The sequence below is a fragment of the Nematolebias whitei genome, chromosome 16 (assembly GCF_014905685.2).
Source record: "Nematolebias whitei isolate Nwh7 chromosome 16, NemWhi1, whole genome shotgun sequence".
Lineage (NCBI taxonomy): Eukaryota > Metazoa > Chordata > Actinopteri > Cyprinodontiformes > Rivulidae > Nematolebias > Nematolebias whitei.
This window is the reverse complement of record NC_056513.1, coordinates 10,093,764-10,113,018: the sequence shown is the minus strand read 5'-3', so window position 1 is coordinate 10,113,018 and position 19,255 is coordinate 10,093,764. Positions and strand designations below refer to the sequence as shown.

Below are 19,255 nucleotides of genomic sequence, written 5' to 3'. Positions count from 1 at the left end.
TCAACGGGAAGAAGAAGTTGAAAAGAGGGGGGGGGGGGGCATGAACCAACTGGTTCATGGCTGAACAGTATAAACAGATTAATGTCCATAAATTGATTATAAATCAATTGAACTGATTGGTAACAATAATCATGAACTGATTAGTGACAATATAACCAAAATCACAGACACGACTTGTGACTGATAACAACATCTCACACTGTAATGCATGCAGACAGAAGTGAGCTTAAACAGAGTTCCATGAGAACAATAACATTCATTCTGTTAGAGCACTAAGGACAGAATGTGTCATGGAACGAGCCGTTACATCACGTAGGTAAAAGCGAATAAATGAGCAGGGTGTTGACCATGCAGCCGCAGTGCAAATGTCCTGCATTGACATACCATTATGCAGAGCAGTCGAAGATGCGATACCCCTGGTCGAGTGTGCTTAGAGGTTGACAGGAGGCTCTAAATCTGATGCTCTGTAGGCTTCAGAAAAGGCCTCACACAGCCAGTGTGACAAGCGCTGGATGGATAACGGCGACCTGTAGAAGCATCTCTATAATGCACAAACCATTGTTGAGTTTGAAACGCATTGCAGCTGTGCGCGTTATGTAACACGTCAACGCCTGCACCGGGCAGAGAAGAAGAAAAGATGCTTCCTCTTCTGATCTGTGGGGGGGAAAAGACCCCTCCAACGATATCACTCTTGATTTAAAAGAGCTCGTGATGTTTTAGGCATAAAAGCTGGGTTGGTCTTAAATCAGCTGAGCTGCCCGTCAGCCTAATTCTAAGGCATGACGAAGCAACAGAGAGGGCAGATAAATACTTACCCTCTTAGCGGGTGTTAAAACCAGTAACAGGGCTGTTAAAAAAGACAAGAATTTAAATGAAACCTGATCCAGAGGCTCAATTGGAGCTTTGATCAGGGCTCGCAGGACCAGCGTTAAACCCACTGTGGAAAACAAGTGGGCGTGAAAACAGGCCTACATCTCTGTACACCTTTTAGAAACCGCTTCATCAGCGGGTGATAAAAGCTGTTCTGTCTCCAAACCCTTTGTGGCAGGAAGAGATGGCTGCAATCGTACGTTAAAGCGTACTGAAAGCCAACTCCCTATCCATCAGCTGTTGTAGAAAAACAACACGCCGCTTAAAAGGCATGAGGTGGTCTCTAAACCTTCTCTGTGCACCAGCGCTGAAAAGCCGTCCCCTTGATGTGTACAGAACTGTGGTAGATGCAGCACGTGAATCTTGAATTGTGCACACTATCTCCTGAGGGAGACCCATCCTCTAAGTGGAACCGCTCAGCGGTCAGACCCACCGGTGTTGACCTATTTCTGGGTAACTCTTGGTCGCTCCTCCTGCCTGAAGGAGAGCATCCTTCCTCCATGACAGTTCCACGGCGACCCAACAACAGACGTTGCAGGCCTGGGAACCATAGTGCGTTCACACGCCGGGAGCCACCAAGGAGGGCTGTCAATCCCTCCTCTTGAACTCGGTTCATGGACCGTAAAAAACAGAGGAGGTGGGGGGGAAAGAAACGCGTAAAAAGCGTTTTGGGCCACCGACTGTGAGCAAATGCGTCCCCCCCCAGCGATGGATCGTCTCGCGGGCTCAGGGAAAACCGTAGTTGACATTGAGCGTTCTTCTCGCATCGCAAACAGGTCCACAGCTGCTTTGCCAACTTCTGCTGCGTCTGAAAAACATCAGATCCGGATGGAGGATCCGGTCCACGTAACGTGGGCCGCCCTTGGACGTCACATCAGAACACCGGATATGTAAACCGCTCTAATAAAAGCAGGTTTTGATGAACCCAACTCAGTAGCTTTCGCACAATGTGTAACATCTGGCTGAACGCACACCCTGATGGTTATGTACGCAGCAGTCATCATGATGTCTGTGTGAATCAACACGTGTTGATTCTGTAGCACAGGAGCAAGGTGTTGAATCACATTCAGTACTGTGCGACACTCCAAAACATTGATGTGGGCTGATGTGTAGTGGAGCCACAGCGCCCCTACTGCTTGAGATAGGTATGTCCCCCCCCCAGCCTGACAGCAACGTGTCCGTGAAGACTGACCCATGACGTGAGTCTGCTGAGGGGGACTCCCTCTGATAGAAAAACAAGGTGTTTCCCCAGAGTCGGAGGTCTGCTTCCACAGAGGAAAAGACAATGATCATCCGTCGTTGTTTTACTGGATCCACATGCGGACGTGCAAAAACACCTCTAGAGGCGTCTCATGTGATAAATGAGTTTTCATGGTGGTTGAATTTAATTCCACTCCAGAAAAACAAATGTCTGGGCCGGGAAAATCGAGCTTCCTTCCACTTATGGCGAAGCCCAGATTAACAGGTGTGATGTCAACACCTGATCCTGCATCAGCGCCTCCTGTCTGAAGTGACAGGATCCGCAGATCATCCAGGTAAAAACAAAAAACTCTCGTCTCTGTGTTTTAGGATGATCGGTATGCGTTCTCTGGATGTTAAACAACAGATCCAAGAACGGTCTCACCCCTCCGATCCGTGAGTAAAAACCCTCGTGTTTTCTCTCCCTTGGGGAACTCTGTAGATTACTTTTATCAGAAAACACTTGGATTTCTGCATTTAGGGAAGAGAATCAGTCTGATGATGATGACGGGACCGTTTATATAACTCCTCTGAATGGAGGGGTTCGGGTTGCAAACTGTAACTTGTACCATTTGCATAAACCCTGTCCATCCATCTGAAAAACGGCGAGCATGTTTTAGCCACTCTACGTAACGTTCGTGGATGAACGTGCGTTAATGATGCGTCATGTTTTGTACGGCTGTCAGCAGTCCGTCCCTCAACCGCCGTCATGCGTCGCGGGAATGTTTTCTGTGTGACCCCGGGCGAGACTTGAGCTGAAGGCGAAGCGTGTGACAGCTGATGACGCGGTGAGCTGCGCGTTTGACGTCGCTGTGCGAACGTTGAAAGGCGGAGGGCGTGACTTCATTTACACCGTGCTGTTGGAGTGAAGGCTGCTTAGCCCCGCGGGAGCACACGTTGTTCTCTGGAGGGACGCGCGCCGCTCTCGCTGGAGGGGCGCGCGCTAGAGGGAGGTGGGACTCATTACCGGATTCTTCGGCTGCTTCACGTTTAAGCTGCGGTGAGCTGCCGAAAGCTGAGAGAGAAGGACCCCCACCCGGACCAGCCTGCGGACCACATTCATACCGATGTGAGCTGGTTAGCGCCGGCAGCTGTGTGTGTGCGCCAGCATCAACGTAGCGCCGTTGGATGGAGGCTGTCCATCTTAGTGATCGACTCGTCATGTCAGAGCGGCGGTGAGTTAAAAGCCTGTTTAAGGACACCGGCTCATGTGGAGGCTGTTCCATCCCACGAGTGCGAGTTGACACCGCTTGAGTGAGGATCGTGCAGTTCTAGTTGGTAATGAGTTATTTTCGCTTACCGTTGTGCCGTGATCGACTCGTCATGTCAGAGCGGCGGTGAGTTAAAAACCTGTTTAAGGACACCGGCTCATGTGGAGGCTGTTCTGTGATCGACTCGTCATGTCTTAGAGCGACGGTGAGTTAAAAAACCTTTATTTAAGGACACCGGCTCGTGTGTGGGGCTGTTTCATCCCACGGGTACGAGTTGACATCACTTGGGTGAAAAACGTGCAGCCCGGGATTATAACGAGTTATTTTCACTTACCATCGTGCCCTGTAAGCGATTAATAATGTCTTGGAGCGGCGGTGAGTTTAAAAAGCCTTATAAAGGACACCGGCTCTTATGTGTGCGGCCGCTGTGAGCTCATCCGGGCTTACAGACTGGCTAAAAAACAGACACTTGATCATTAATGATGATTTATTTCAACTTTCGTGTCACTTTTACACACACCCTCCGGAGACCGTCATTTTGAGAGCTTTCTCTCTCATGAGCTCTGCGATTGTTTGCCCAGAGCGCTGTCTTGCAGGCGAACTCTGGGGAAACGCTGAGCTGCAGGCTGCCGGAGTGCAGAGGGCTGGATTCTGACGGGCGGGGCTGGTGGTGGAACTCAGCGAGAGCCGCGGCCGTGGAAAAGTCGAAGCTTGCTCGCGACGGTCCCTCCAGCGGGACAGGGTGGGCCGCGCGGCTTGATGAGGTGGTGCACAGCCTCTGGCACCTCCTCCGACTGTTTCACTTCGCCAGCATGGTTTGAAGCTGCTCTGAACAGCGCGTCCGCGATGTTTCATCAGGTCTTGTGCAGATTCTCCGGCAGCGAGGGGAGTAACGAAGCCAGGTGGGTCGTTGGGTCGTCGTCCTCCACGCTGCAGTCCTCGACAGGCAAACCGTGGGAGAGGCACACATGTTGAGCTGGCGTCAGCTGCCTGACAGAGGGAGTTCTTTGTCTCCAAGGCAGGTCTGCGGCCTTCAATCCCTTGGACATGCTATGTGCTAGCAGCGCGCGTTGTTGCTAACTGCGGCTGCCTGAAAAACACATTGGTGGGCTCGATTGGAGAGCGTGTTCGCCGTCTGGTTCGTGTTCCTCCGGAGGGACGGGACGCTGCTCCGGCCTGGGCAGCTTCGCTCCGGAAGCTTCCGCGAGGCTTGGCTCCAGGAGGGGTTACCGAGGAATAGCCCCGCTCGGTGAATCCCTCAACTCTGGTGATGGGAGCGGACTGGGGACCGACTCCTCTAATCTACCAGGAAAGAACCGTCTGCGGCCTCGCCCGTGGAACGTCCTGTTGGAACGTGAGGCCGTATGGATCAAGACGGTGAGCCACAGTGGAGCCCAGTGAAAAACAACCTTCCCGCCGATCATCCGAACTGGCGGGAAAAGGCGAGGGACGTAGAAAAAAGGGGTCCCTTCATGTCAGCCTCCTCCCGGGTTCCGCCGGGCAACCCCTGAGGGCGCCGTCGGCCGGGAGCGGTGTGATCGCCGATGCGAAACGAGGTGGGATGGGGTGAGCATTCACTCAGCCCCCCTCCACCTACACTACGCTACCCGGGAGGGAATGAGCAGCGGGGGCTGCAGCTGAGCGCGCCTTGCCCCGGAGGAACCATCCGGTTCGCCCCGAGGGTCGGCGATAAGAGGAAAAAACACAAGATGGCGTTGTCCAGCGTGTAGTGACCTGTCACTGGGAAATGTTCCACGACGCTTACCTTGGAATAAGACTGCTGTCATCTTCTCCTCGGGGAGGAGAACTCACCGGACGACCGGAGGTCGACTGCCGGGCCCAGCATCCTTCACAAGGTTGGTCATTTACACAACTTATCTTCTTTGTTCTTCTGACAGTGCTATATTAGCTCGCTGAAGAAAAAATGGGAGCCGATTTCCCGCTCTTAACGTAATTTATACGGACCGGGTAGGGCCCACACAGCAGGTGGGCGTGGACTAATTTTTTTCAGTGCTTATGCTCTGCATAACGGGATAAACCCACTAAAGCGAAGGCCTTAAAGGGCGAAGCTTATATGACATAGAACAATAGCTTTCATTCGGTCAGTTTTATAGGCTTTAGGCTAAATTTTGTGCAGCAGTAGCTGATAGTCATCCTTTATAAAGAATCCAAACCTGAACACGCATCACAAATCTCACCTGAGATTGAATATGGTCATTTATAAAATTATATCAAAACAAGTATAAGTACACCCTTCTCATCCCAAAATGATCTCTGTCTAAATCTCTGCTGTGACAGTGGGTATAGGCTAAATGCAATCCTTCAAGGAAGGTCAGACTTTCATTTAATCAATTTGACTGATTTCCTGAGAAGCATTCAGCTGATAAGAAAAACACAAATCTCATCTCTGCTTTATACTGTCGTTCACACAGCTCCTCCTCTGGTCCACCTCCTTCACTTGGTGTTTTGGTGCATTATTGAATTAGTTTTTCAGCTGATTGATCTCTCAAAGGAAAATGGCCACCAGACCACCAAAAGACAGGTATGTTCAAGAACAACACAAGTTATTCTAATATATTTACAGGCATATTACATAAAATATATTTGAGATAAAGTCGTTGGTAACAGTCAGTACTGATTAATGTTTTAAATTTAAAGTTTCAGACAAATTCTGCAATAAAATGTTTGTTTGTTTGTTTGGTTGGTTGGTTGGTTGATTTGTTTATTTGTTTGTTGGTTGGTTTGTTTATTGGTTTGTTGGTTGGCTTGTTGGTTGGTTGGTTGGTTTGTTGGTTTGTTTATTGGTTTGTTGGTGCGTTACAAATTAAATTCATTATTATTTAATGAAAAGTGCGTTACAAATTAAATTCATTATTATTTAATGAAAAGTGCGTTACAAATTAAATTCATTATTATTATTATTATTGTTTGTTTATTGTTTTTTTATTGGTTTGTTGGTTTGTTCATTGGTTTGTTCAATGGTGTGTTGGTTGGTTTGTTTATTGTTTTTTTATTGGTTTGTTGATTTGTTTATTGGTTTGTTGGTTTGTTGGTTTCTTCATTGGTTTGTTGGTTGGTTGGTTTGTTTATTGGTTTGTTGGTTGGTTGGTTGTTTTGTTGGTTTGTTTATTGGTTGGTTTGTTGGTTTATTGGTTTGTTGGTTGTTGGTATGTTGGTTTGCTTATTGGTTTGTTGGTTGGTTTATTGGTTTGTTTATTGGTTTGTTGGTTGGTATGTTGGTTTGCTTATTGGTTTGTTGGTTGGTTTATTGGTTTGTTGGTTGGTTTATTGGTTTGTTGGTTGGTTATTTATTGGTTTGTTTATTGGTTTGTTGGTTGGTTGGTTGGTTGGTTTATTGGTTTGTTGGTTGTTTGGTTGGTTGGTTTATTTGTTTATTGGTTGGTTTGTTGGTTTGTTTATTGGTTTGTTGGTTGGTTGGTTTGTTGGTTTGTTTATTGGTTTGTTGGTTTATTGGTTGGTTGGTTTATTGGTTGGTTGGTTTATTGGTTGGTTTGTTGGTTGGTTTATTGGTTTGTTGGTTGGTTCGTCGAAGATAAGCATTATCTGCAACTAAAATAGAAACTTTGTGATAAATACAGCAACCGTCGTCACACAAAACCATTGACACTTTCAAACTAAATTCATGTTTTTGTCCTCCTGCAGGTATTTTGCTGTCTGGATGATCCTATTCATGCTTGGTTTGGGAACCCTGCTGCCCTGGAACTTCTTCATGACTGCTTCCAAAGTACAGCACCACTTCGGGTTTCTCAATACATCATCTAATTTTCAGGATAAACTTTAATTTTAAAGGGAAATATAAAAAAATATTCAAAGAGTTACTACCAAAAAAGAAAAAAAGTGGTGGTGGGGATGACAGTAGGTAGCAAATATTCCTTGTTCATTCCTTTTGTTTTCCACTGGAATTTAATTAGATTTTTTTTTATTTCATCTTGAGGAATATTTCAGTACAAAATTATCCCAGAATTGACCCCAGAATCACTCTAACAATTTTCAGTATTAAGAGCTACCACCATGCAAAAGTCATCATGAAGACCAAGGAAGTCTCCACCCATGTCAGAGACAAACTGTGAAACAGTACTGGTCAGGAATGGGTTATAAAAATATCCCAGAACCTCCCACAGAGCTCCATTAAATACATTACAATAGGAAAAGGAAAGATGATGCTGCTACAGCCTGCCAGGAGAGGGTTGTCCACCAAAACTGTCAGAGCATGTATGGGGGGCATTAAGCAGAGAAAGATCCCAGAGGGGAAAGATAACCCTGATGTAGCTGGGAGATGGAGGACCTGTCCATCAGACCACTAGAAACTGCATAGAACTGAACTTCCTTGCTCAATGACATGAAAAAGATGGAATAAATGAAAAAAAGGTAGACTGGAATATTTTTCCACAAACACGTGGAAGAAGGTGCATCAATCAGATGAAGTCAAACAAAAGCATTTTAGGCAAACAAAGACAGCATTATGTCTGGTTTAGCACCTCTTGTCATGCTGAGAACACCATCCCCTCAGTGAAGCACAGCGGTGGCAGCATCATGCTGTGAGGATGGTTTTCATCATCAGAGACTGGGAAACTGTTCAGAGTTAAAACAAAGGCGCATGGAGCAAAATACAGAAATTATATTTGGAGGATATGCTGGGAAAGATTCTCTGTCATCTAGATCATGATAAATCCAAAAAAGGGTTAAAACAACAACAAGTGGACTTCTGTTCTAAAGCTGAAGACGTTTCACTTCCCATCTCGGAGGCTTTATCAATTCAAAAATATCTGGAGTGTGTGAAGTTGCCGGCTTTATAGACCTGCATGAGTACATAACATCCAAGTCTATAACGAGACCTCTTGTGATTATGGCAGTAATAAGAGTTAACCAGTTTGGCTTGATTTCTGCTTCTTTGTTGGAGAAACTTTGCACTGGCACATTCTATGTTTTAATTTTGTGTCTCTTTTTGGTACTTAGGCGCTGTTTTAAAAACGATGTGTTCACTGACGTTTTGATCCCATCTCTGCAGTACTTTAGGGGTCGTCTGAAAGAATCCGTGTCCTCGGAGACTTCAACTAATCAGACGGATGCAGCAGATGAACATCACAACATTCTTGATGCCAAATTTAACAACGTGATGACACTCTGTGCAATGTTGCCTCTGCTGCTCTGCACTTGCCTCAATTCTTTCCTGCATTCTCTGTAAGTACTACACCTGAAGTACTGCACCACAGGTCAATCCAGTTTATGCTATGGTGACCTAGCTTGTCACATATAGTTTTCTTTTTGTGATAATGAAAACTCAACAAGTAAAAAAAAAATCTAAGAATAAAATATACAACAATAAACCCTGGGCCATTAGCCATAACTTGATTTCCTTCCTGTTGATGTGTCAGCATCTCTCAGCGTCTGCGCGTGATGGGAAGTCTGCTCGTCATTATGTTTGTCTTCAGCGTTACGGCCGTTCTCGTCAAAATTCCCATGGAGCCGCTGCTGTTCTTTTCTGTAACCATGGTGAAGATCATCATCATCAACTGTGAGCATGTTCATTTATTTGCGTGTTGGTTTGTTGCTGCATTCAAAGACTGTTGCAGACTAATCCTTGCCTTCTTATTTAAAACCACTTCACAAACAAAAGTAAAAAGTACTATACCAATAAATTAAAAACTAAAATTTGACGTCTGAAGCTGATGTAAGCAAAACTAAATAAAAAAATTTAAAGTCTAACTTTCCAAGAAGGAATCCCCTGCTGCTGCACATTTTGTGCATTACAATGAGGAACTGAAAACATGGTCAGCTGACCTGAGACTGAAGATTGTTACCCATAGACACCAATGACCTGCTGCCTTTGTGCAGGCTAAATGATAAAGTACCCTCTGAAAGTTTGCTAGAAGATCAACAAAGTCCATGCTCAATAATCCAGGTATACAATCCAACAATTTTCAGTCAGGTCATCTGGACAGTTTCTCTTTTTTTGTGTGTGCTGAAACGTTTCACCTTCCATCCAGAAGGCTTCATCAGTCAAGGAAACACACAACACAAAACTGATTCTTCCCCCAACAGCTTACTCCAAAGTGGAACAAACCAGTTATGTTGGTGCTAAGATGGTCTCTTTTGCACGCCCACTCCTCCGGTGCCAGCCCTCTTCCTCATCGACAGTCATGTCAAACTGGTTCAAAACTAACAAAGTCCATGATGTCCAGATGACCTGACTGAAAATTGTTGGTTTGCTAGAAGATGTGAATGCAGCATTGCTAAGTATCCCTACTGGCACCATGACACCGACCAATAAACTGCTATAGGTGGTCAGAATATACATATTCACACTCACAAAATCAGTGACAGGAACTGAACCACACATGCACTTTTCATTTTTCCTATTCTGTAATAATTTCTATACATTTTTCTTGCCAGACAATCAATTGCATTTTATTGCTGCTTTAACAATCTATGTTCCCATGGCAAATATGGTAAATGGACTGTACTTATATAGCACTTTTCTATCTTATCAAGATACAACACAATCTGTGCCCTCTTTTACCCATCCACACTGCACTCTACTATATCTACTGTATACAAATAATAATCAGAGCTTTATCACATTCATACACTGATGGGACACATCAGAGACAATGAGGGGTTCCGTGTCTTGCCCAGGGACACTTCAGCAGGTAACTGCTGGTAGAATCGAACCCCCAACTCTTGCATTGGAGGACGACTGCTCTAACCACTCAGCCACAGCCGCCCCGAACATAGCATTAGCATTTTAATTAAGCTACATTTTTAATAGCACACAGAACAGGAATTTGAACTACCTCTCCACCACAGTTTTACTGTTACTGTACTGCAAATGTCCTGTGTTGCACATGTTTGCACTAGTGCACTTTATGTATTCTTGTGTGGTTAGTATACGTTTGTCTTGTATTTTTGCACATGCTTAATTTATTTAAGCCAGTAAAGATGGTCTCACAATGTTGCTGTCATGGTCTAAGTTTGATGATACCACCAGACAATGCCTCGCTGAAAAAGAGGACATCCTCACACAATAGAGATAATAATTTTCTACCCTTTTTCATTCATTCAACCTTTACAGTTAATTCCATTGAACTTCAGGGACTCACCCTGCTCAACTTCTCTAGATGCTCTCGCATAAAACCCCTTAAGAAGAACCACTGGTTGAAATGGAGATCCAACCAATAATCTCAAAGGTGGAGAAAGCCATGAAACAACTAAGCTAATGAAAGCCCAAAGTGCAGACTACCTAATAACTCAAGCACTAAAAGCTGGTGGTCAACAACCCATAGAGTCTAAAGACTTGTTTTAGCTATCTGGAAGAAAGAAAAGATACCTCAAGACATCAAATATGATCACATTGTGATTACCATCCATCCATCCATCCATCCATCCATCCATCCATCCATCCCTCAGCTTCTGCATGCTCCGAAGTCTGATGGCAGGAGCAGCAGCTTGAGCAGGGAGGCCCAGACATCTCTTTCCTCAGCCGCCTCTTCCATCTTTTTGGGGAGTTGTTCCCAGGCCAGCCTCCTGGACTTCAAAGATGGTCACATTGTAACACTATTATTAATCATTTTTGTTTCACGTGGCAACTACAGAAAAATCACACTTCTACCAACTAGACTACAGAAAGTACAAATCTACATCTGCCCTTTGTTTTATCGTATTTTTCAGAATATAAGGCGCACTTAAAATCCTTTAATTTTCTCAAAAATCAACAGTGAGCCTTATAATCAGGTGCGCCTTATGCGTTAATTCTGGTTGTGTTTACTGACCTCGAACTAATTTTAGGTGGTTATTGTGAACGAGTTGAATAAAGTTTGACTTATCTGATTGTTTTGTTTTGCGTAATGCGCCTTTTAGTCTGAAAAATACGGTATTTGTTAAAATAAATAAGTTACTATTTCACTTTGAACTCCTCGTGTCTGTCTGCATCTGATCTAACACCGACCACGACAGATTGATCCCTCGCACTTTTTGTTCTTAGAAAGTATTGAGTTGCTTTTTGGTAGATGTTACTAACGTGCAGGTGTAAACCCATTAGACTCAAACTGGAATTCACCTTATATTCATAAATCCAAACATATGGTGTCAAGAGTGAAATTTATCTTTAATATTTTTAACTATTGACTTGTAATATTATTTATTTATTTATTTATTTATTTATTCATTGGAAATTGCTCTGGAGCAGGTTCTGATTTCAGACCATTATTATTACCATAATGAGGGGAAATAAATTAAGTTTTCTTATAGAACAGGTTTCATGAAGTTCTGTTTGTTTGTTGTTTCATGTTTACAGCTTTTGGGGCGATGTTGCAGGGCAGTCTCTTTGGAATGGCTGGTTTGCTGCCGGCTTTGTACACGACTCCCATCATGAGTGGTCAGGGACTCGCTGGAACCTTTGCAGCCTTCGCCATGATCTGCGCCATTGCAAGTCTGAAAATAACCTGTCAATACTCAATCAATAACTAACCAAAATGTTAAGCTTATTCAATAACTAATGTATACTTTAAGAGTATCTGTTATTTTAGACATTAAAACTTTTTTTATCTGCAATGTTCACATGAAAGTGTTTTAAATAGAGCTACGGTCAACATTCAGCCAAACTGGTCATGATCAGTGATTGGAAGATCAATGCTCAAAGATTTTACTTATTTCCAATCACTGAAACCAATGAGGTGGCACGGTGGCTCAGTTGGAAGAGCTGCTGACTCTCAGCAAGAAGGTCACCGGATCAAATCCCGGGCGGGGACTTTTCTGGGTGGAGTTTGCATGTTCTCTCCGTGCATGGGTTTTCTCCGGGTACTCCAGTTTCCTCATACAGACCAAAAACATGCATGTTAGACTGATTGGTAACTCTGAATTGTCTCTAGGTGTGAGTGAGAGAGTGAATGGTTGTTTGTCTCGTTTGTCTCTATGTGGCCCTGTGATGGACTGGAGACCTGTCCAAGATGTCCCTCGCCTCTTGCACAGTGACTAATGGACACAAGCACCAATGACCCCCATGACCTGAAAAGGAAGAAGCGGGTAAAAGATAATGGATGGATGGATGAAGCCAATGAATGAAGGTAGAGGTACAAAGTATTTTAGCGCTATTATCAGTGCCTCTAACACTAAATCATATTATTTGTCATTTATTAGGTTTTGAGAAGTAGCGTATGAGGACCACGGGCAAAATACAGTACAGCAATGCTCAAGATTGTTATATTGCACTCAAAGCATGCTGACAGTTAGGAGACCAGACACACTTAATGTTTGAGCTCACAAGGTCACTGAGGGAAGCAGCAACAGTGTAAAAGAGATTAAAGAAACTCTAACAACCCGTATTTCCAAAAATAATGCTGTGCTCATGCCAAACAGTGGGATAACCTTTGTTTTTGAGTCCACGTGTCCACTGCCCACCAAATATCAACGATAAGCAACTGGGGCACGTCCAAACTAACATTTTGAGAGTTACAATTAAAATGGATTCAGCGAGAGCATTAAAGGAAATAGCATTAAGTTTCTGCCTATAGTTTCTAAAGTTTAAGTTCATGATCAAGTTTCTTTTCTCGCTAGATGTGGAGTTGAACCTTTAACGCAATTTCACAGATATCCATCCATCCATCCGTTCATCCATCCATTATCTTCTGCTTTTTCCAAAGTCGGGTCATGGGGCAGAAACTTGAACAGGAACAGTCACGCCTTCCAGGTCTTCTGAGAGGACTCCAAGGCATTCCCAGACCAACTGAGAAGACATGGTCTCTCCAGTTTGTCCTGGGTCTTCCCTGGGGTCTCCTACCGGTGGGACATGCCTGAAGCCCTTCTCTAGGGAGGCGCTCAGGGAGAATCCTTATCAGATGCCTGAACCACCTCATCTGGCTCCTCTTGATGTGGAGGAGCAGCGGTTCTACTCCAAAACTCTCCCAGATAAATGAACTTCTCACCCTGTCTCTAAGGGAGAGTCCAGTCACCCTGCGGAGGAAACTCATTTCAACAGCCTGTATCCACGATCTTGTTCTTTTGGTCACTACCCAGAGTTCGTGTCCATAGGTGAGGGTAGGAACGTAGACCAAGCGAACTTCACTTTACAGCTCAGCTCCCTCTTCACCATAATGGACCGGCACAGAGTCTGCAATACTACAGACACTGCACCAACCAGTCTGTCAATTTCACACTCCATTCTTCCCTCCCTCATTAACGAAACCTCAAGATACTTGAACTCTTGCACTTGAGGAAGAACGTCACACTGGACCTGAAGAGAGCAATCCACCCTTTTCCGACTGAAGACCATGGCCTCAGATTTGGAGGTGCTGATTCTCATCCCAGCTGCTTCACACTCGGCTGCAAACCACTCCAGTGAGAGCTGAAGATCACGGCACGATTATGCCAACAGGACCACATCATCTGCAAAGAGCAGAGATGTAATCCCGCCACCGAACCGGTGGTTCAATTCCCCAGACCAACAACATCAAAATGTGGGTGGAAAAGGTGAAACACCCACCTTTGCCCTCATTTGCCCCGCTCTGGGCCCATGGGCAAAGCCCTTAACACCCCAGCTGCTCCCCGGGCACCCTAATGGCAGCCCACTGCTTCACTTGTGTTGTCTCACATGTGCAATGGGAAAAATGCAGATAATTAATTTAGCCATTGGTGATAAATAGAGTACAATAAATAAATAAATAAAACATCAGAGCACAGATTTTATCCATCATTTTTTGTCATCTCCCCCCCCCCCCCATTTATTTTTCATTTTTACTTCATTCCGTCTCACCATTCTTTCAGTGCTTCTTTCCCTCGTCATTTCTTTATTCCCTTCTTTAATCCTTTTTTTCCTTTGTTCTTCTGTTCATGCAGGCGGTTCTGAACTTGATGATGCAGCGTTTGGTTATTTCATCACAGCCTGTGTTGTTATTCTTCTCTCTGTTCTGTCCTACATCATGCTGCCTAAACTGGTAAACTCTGACACTCGGTAGATGTTGACCCTGACTGAGAAATCAGACTGTCCAGTCTTGTAGAACTTAATTTGCTTCAGTAGAACGTGTTGTCAGTATTTTTCTACCTTATGGTTTATGGGTGTAGTCGATCAGTATGAAAAAGTTTATGTATCTGTGATTTTAGGAGTTCTTCAAGTTTTACCAAGAGAAGAACAACAAACAGAGTTTAGATGATGAACAGAACGTAGTCAATTTGATGAACTCAGGTAAGAATCCGTTCAGACTGTTGAGAGCTCATGTTGTCACTCGTGACCGACTGGTTGATAGAGCAAAACAAAAAAAAAAACTCACATGAGTGATGATGTTGTTTTTCAGGGATTAAAGATGCAGCCATTGATCAGAAGGACCAGCAAATCTCCATGATGAAAATCTTTAAGAAGGTATGACTAAAATCTAAATCATTACTATTCATTCTTATGGATTCTTCACAAGAGTCAGAGATTTTATTGGGAGTTGTGCATCACTGTTCCATCCATCCATCCATCCATCATCTTCTGCTTGTTCCGAAGTCGGGTCACGGGGGCAGCAGCTTGAGCAGGGAGGCCCAGACATTTCTTTCCACAGCCAGCTCTTCCAGCTCTTCTGGGAGGAGGTGTTCCCAGGCCATCTGAGTCCTGGTTGGTCTGGGAGGTTTAAGTGCAACACTTGTGTCGGAGTTCACGCACCTGTTGATCATTGTTGCACCAGCAGCCCAGAACACTGATATGAGTTTTATCACACTTGCCTGGTCCTTTCTCTGCTCCTCCGATCCTCTCCAGCTGGCCTCCACCTGCACGAGCTGCGCCTTGTGCTCCTCCTCCTCAGGTGGTGGAGGAGTTGGTGATCTTCAGTGGCAGCTGGTTTAAAAAAAATCTGCCTGCTTCTGTTCCTCTTCTTTAGAAAAAACATTTTCCTTTTTTATGAACACCGCTCTCTAACTTCTTACCTCAACATGTTGACAGCTGTCAGTCCATCAGGAAAGGACACACCCCAAAACTATCAATACACATTTTGATTGGTCAGCTCTTGGACCGTTGTCCAATCAGCTTACGGGCGTCACTTTTAATTTGGATCCGTTAGCAGCAACAAACGTGCATCTGAAGTGATCGATAAAGAACCTGAGAAGTTACGAAACGATGGAATTTTTTCAGCTCGTCATGAGACCTCAAAACAATACCCCCCCCCCCCAAAAAAAACCAACAAAAAACAAAAAAACTGTAGGCCCCTGACCATCAGCCCAGGTAAGCCTGTGCATTAAGGCAGCCCAGATCAAGAGTATGGTACTATTACAAACATAAACAATAAGTACTGGTTGCTTTACAGTCAGAGTCAGCTTTAATGGATTATTAACTTAGTGTGTGTTTGTGTGTGTGACCTTTGACCTCCAGATATGGATATTGGCTGTATCAGTTTGCTTCACCTTCACCATCACCATCGGCACGTTTCCTGCCATCACGGCCGACACCCAATCCACTCTCGGTGCCGGAGGCTCCTGGGGTCAGTTGGGGTCACCTCTGTCTGTCTGTGGTGCTCGGTGGTTACACAGTTGTTGACCTTCACGTGACAGGGAAGAAATACGTTTGATTATCTGTATTTGATTCACAGAGCTGTACTTCATCCCGGTCTGCTGCTTTCTACTCTTTAACTTGTGCGACTGGTGTGGGCGGAGCCTAACAGCCGTTTACATGTGGGTGAGTTTCAGACCAGTCAGTGAGCTTCAAAACTCCAACCCCGAACAGCATCTTGATTGTTTCTGGTCATCCTCCAGGATTCTGAAATGTTTTATGGCAGCATGATGGCTTAATGGTTAGCCCTGTTGCTTCACAGCAAGAAGATCCTGAGTTCAATCCCCCTGGTTAGGGTCTTTCTGTGTGGAGTTTGCATGCTCTCCTCGTGTTGCGTGGGTGCCTTCAGGCCCAGGCCTCCTGTAGAAGTCCTCCCTATCGGTCATCTCAGTGGGATTTTCCTGATGAAATAAAAGCTAAAAATAAATTGATGACCAAGAACTAAAGTCTGAACTAATCGTTTGTTTGCGTTGCAGCCCAGCAAAGACAGCCTGATACTTCCTGTGTCCATCTGTTGTCGGCTGCTCTTCGTTCCTCTCTTCATGTTGTGTAACGTTCAGCCTCGTGTTCATCTGCCCATCTTTTTCCACCACGACGCTTTCTTCATCGTCTTCATGATCCTGTTCGCCTTCAGTAATGGATATCTGGCGAGCCTCTGCATGTGCTACGGACCAAAGTAAGAAACCATCAGATACCAAAACAAGGACCTAGCAGACGTTAGTTAGGACCCAACAGAACCACAACACCTTAAATGTCCAAGACAGGGACTCCGAAGTTTTATCTGCTGTGTGAGCCCATGAACATCAGTGTCCTGAATAACAACAATGATTCTTCTTATTATTATATAGTCCTTTATTATTATACATAGTTATACCAAAATGTTCCAAATGACTTTCGGGCTTTATCTGAGGCAGTTGTGATTTCAGACAAGAGCAGATCTGAACATGTGGTAAATCTGTAAATAGGTTTACGACAAACTTCCCAATGTTAAATAAAAAAAAAAAAAGCATTCTCTAACACAATTTGTCGTTCTGCAGGAATGTTCTTCCCCATGAAGCAGAAACAGCTGGAACCATCATGGCCTTCTTCCTGGCTCTGGGTTTGGCTTCAGGAGCTGCTGTTTCCTTCTTGTTCAGAGCCCTGGTCTAACTAGTCCAACTGGTTTACTGAACAGTTCTGCTGCTACAGATTTATTTATGGAGACTGTTTTTTTTTTAAAGCCTTCTTTGTTGGAACTGTACTTTTCATCTGTCATTTGTCCAAATGTTTTTACTGTCAACACTTCAGATGACGATCGGCCTGAAAGGCCAACAGACGGACAGAACCATGTCTCGATAATTGTGACACTGTAAAACATTTTCTCCTGACTCAAACTTGGACTTTCCTTTGGTAAAGTTGAATGTGCTGATGGTAAAAAAAAAAAATAATTCTGAGAAATGTTCTGTTCAAAGATTCATCCATTCGAAGTTCTTATCAACTCAGGTATTCATCAATAAAATGACAGCAGTGTTGACTATCCTGATGCATGCTCAGTATAAATCAAGGTTAAGTCAGGTCCTCTGGACAGATTCTTCTCTTTGAAACATTTCGTCTTTTATCCAAACAACTTCTTCCCCAGGTGCTTACATAACTGCCCTCTACTCCACCTGGGTGCATCTCAGGTGTGATGGGTGAAATGCAGAGAACTAATTTCATCATTGTATGGGAACAGATGATGATGATAACACATAGCACTTCTACTCAGTCTGAGGAGCTGCAACAAACTCAGTCTTATAAATAGCACCTTCTCATGGTGGATCAACCAGTTTTCTGGTGACATCCAGAACTAGTTGTTCACATATCCTGATGCATGCCCAATAATCCAGGTAGAAAAATCTAAAAAAGTTAAGTCTGGTCTGGTCCGCTGGAAATTCAAATTAATTTTTTGAATGTCCAGAGGACCAGACTTAACTTTTTTAGACAGCTGTTCACATGTAAAAAAAAAAGGACTGAGGGACAGAGTTTTGTCTCTAGACAAGATCTGTCTGAACAGAACCGGATCCATTCAATATGGTCTCCTAGGAACGATTTTAAGTGGCACCCCCGTGTATTTCTGTACATTTCTCTCACTCAAGAAATCAAAAAGCTTTGTCTTGAATATTAACTAGAACAACAAACTGTGCCACCACCTCCTTAACCTCACTTCACCTGCTGCAGCTATAGGAAGCTGCTTTTACTCTGAAGGCTGTAACAGGAAGCTGAATTAGTGTAAAAACGGGACCATTATAGATAAACACTGTTCCCAGACCTCAAGCACTTTGTACATGTCAGCAAAATGCAGACCTTCCTAGCAATAGTGACTGTCATGGCTGTGTATATTCCACCCAACACCAACATAAACAATGCACTATTTCCTGGTGAGTGCAATAAATGAACAGAAGCAAGTGCACCCACAGGGTGTTCACATAATTGCAGATTATTTTAATAAGGCTAACCTGAAAAATGTACAGTACTGTATACTTGTGTATATGTTTGCACTGTGACAAGGAGTTGTTTTTAATCTAATTTTCAATTCAATTCAATTCAAAAATTATTAATCCCAGAGGGAAATTATATAAACAGGGAAATTATATCACATCACATTATATTACATGGGTACAGTGACAATAAAAATCATTCATTCATTCAACATCAACAGGACTCTAAGAGTCTTCATCAGGAATGCAAAAGAAATGTGGAAGATGACTCTCAGGACCTATGTAAAAAGCCAGCCATATAAAAGCAGAACAATCATCAGTTACCTCCTCTACATGGATGGCATCAAGATGTATGGCAAAAAAAATGAGTGAGACGTTGACTCACTGATCCACCTTACCAGGACACACAGCAAGTACATTGGCATGTCATTGAGACTGGATAAATGCAGCCGACTGATATGCAAGAGAGGCAAAGCGATCACAATTGAAGAGGTTAATCAGCAGTTACAAATACTTTGGAATAAATCCCACAGGCAAATGGCAATCATGATGAGGCTGCAAGAAAGTCAGCCACAACCAAGAACTTACAGAGAGTAAGGCAGGTCCTGAAGATCCAGCAGAATGGCAAGAACAAAGTCCAAGCCATCACCACATATGCAGTATCCATCATCAGATACCCAGCTGGTATAAGAGCCTGGACAAAAGAGGAGGTAGAAGCTGCTGACATAAAGAGTCAAAAGTTCCTCACAATGCATGGAAGGTTTCACATCAAGTCCAGCACCCTGAGAACTAGTGAGTGTCAAAGCCACTTTACAAGATGAAACCGCAGAGATCCTGGAGTTCATCAGTAGAACCCCATCTGGAATAGTATACATGAACATCTGTAATAATACACAGGGACATCTGGAATAGTATACATGAACATCTAGAATAAGGGCCACTGG

At 44.0% G+C, this 19,255-nt stretch overlaps 1 protein-coding gene across 1 annotated transcript; it reads left to right on the top strand.

Moving 5' to 3' along the window:
* The first annotated feature begins 5,836 nt into the window (after window positions 1-5,836).
* On the top strand, window positions 5,837-17,033 carry LOC119422760 (equilibrative nucleoside transporter 1-like). Its single transcript, XM_037690154.1, has 12 exons — window positions 5,837-5,862; window positions 6,984-7,065; window positions 8,350-8,522; window positions 8,717-8,856; window positions 11,635-11,769; window positions 14,172-14,269; window positions 14,436-14,517; window positions 14,627-14,691; window positions 15,679-15,787; window positions 15,896-15,981; window positions 16,332-16,531; window positions 16,893-17,033. The coding sequence occupies exons 1-12, from the start codon at window positions 5,837-5,839 to the stop codon at window positions 17,002-17,004; spliced, it is 1,308 nt and encodes a 435-aa protein (XP_037546082.1). The 3' UTR covers window positions 17,005-17,033.
* The last annotated feature ends 2,222 nt before the right edge of the window (window positions 17,034-19,255 follow it).

Coding starts and splice junctions, on each gene's coding strand:
- LOC119422760 (XM_037690154.1), top strand. CDS start 5,837: ATGGCCACCAGACCACCAAAAGACAG. Junction 7,066..8,349: donor TCTTCATGACTGCTTCCAAA/GTACAGCACCAC, acceptor CCATCTCTGCAG/TACTTTAGGGGTCGTCTGAA. Junction 16,532..16,892: donor TGCATGTGCTACGGACCAAA/GTAAGAAACCAT, acceptor GTCGTTCTGCAG/GAATGTTCTTCCCCATGAAG.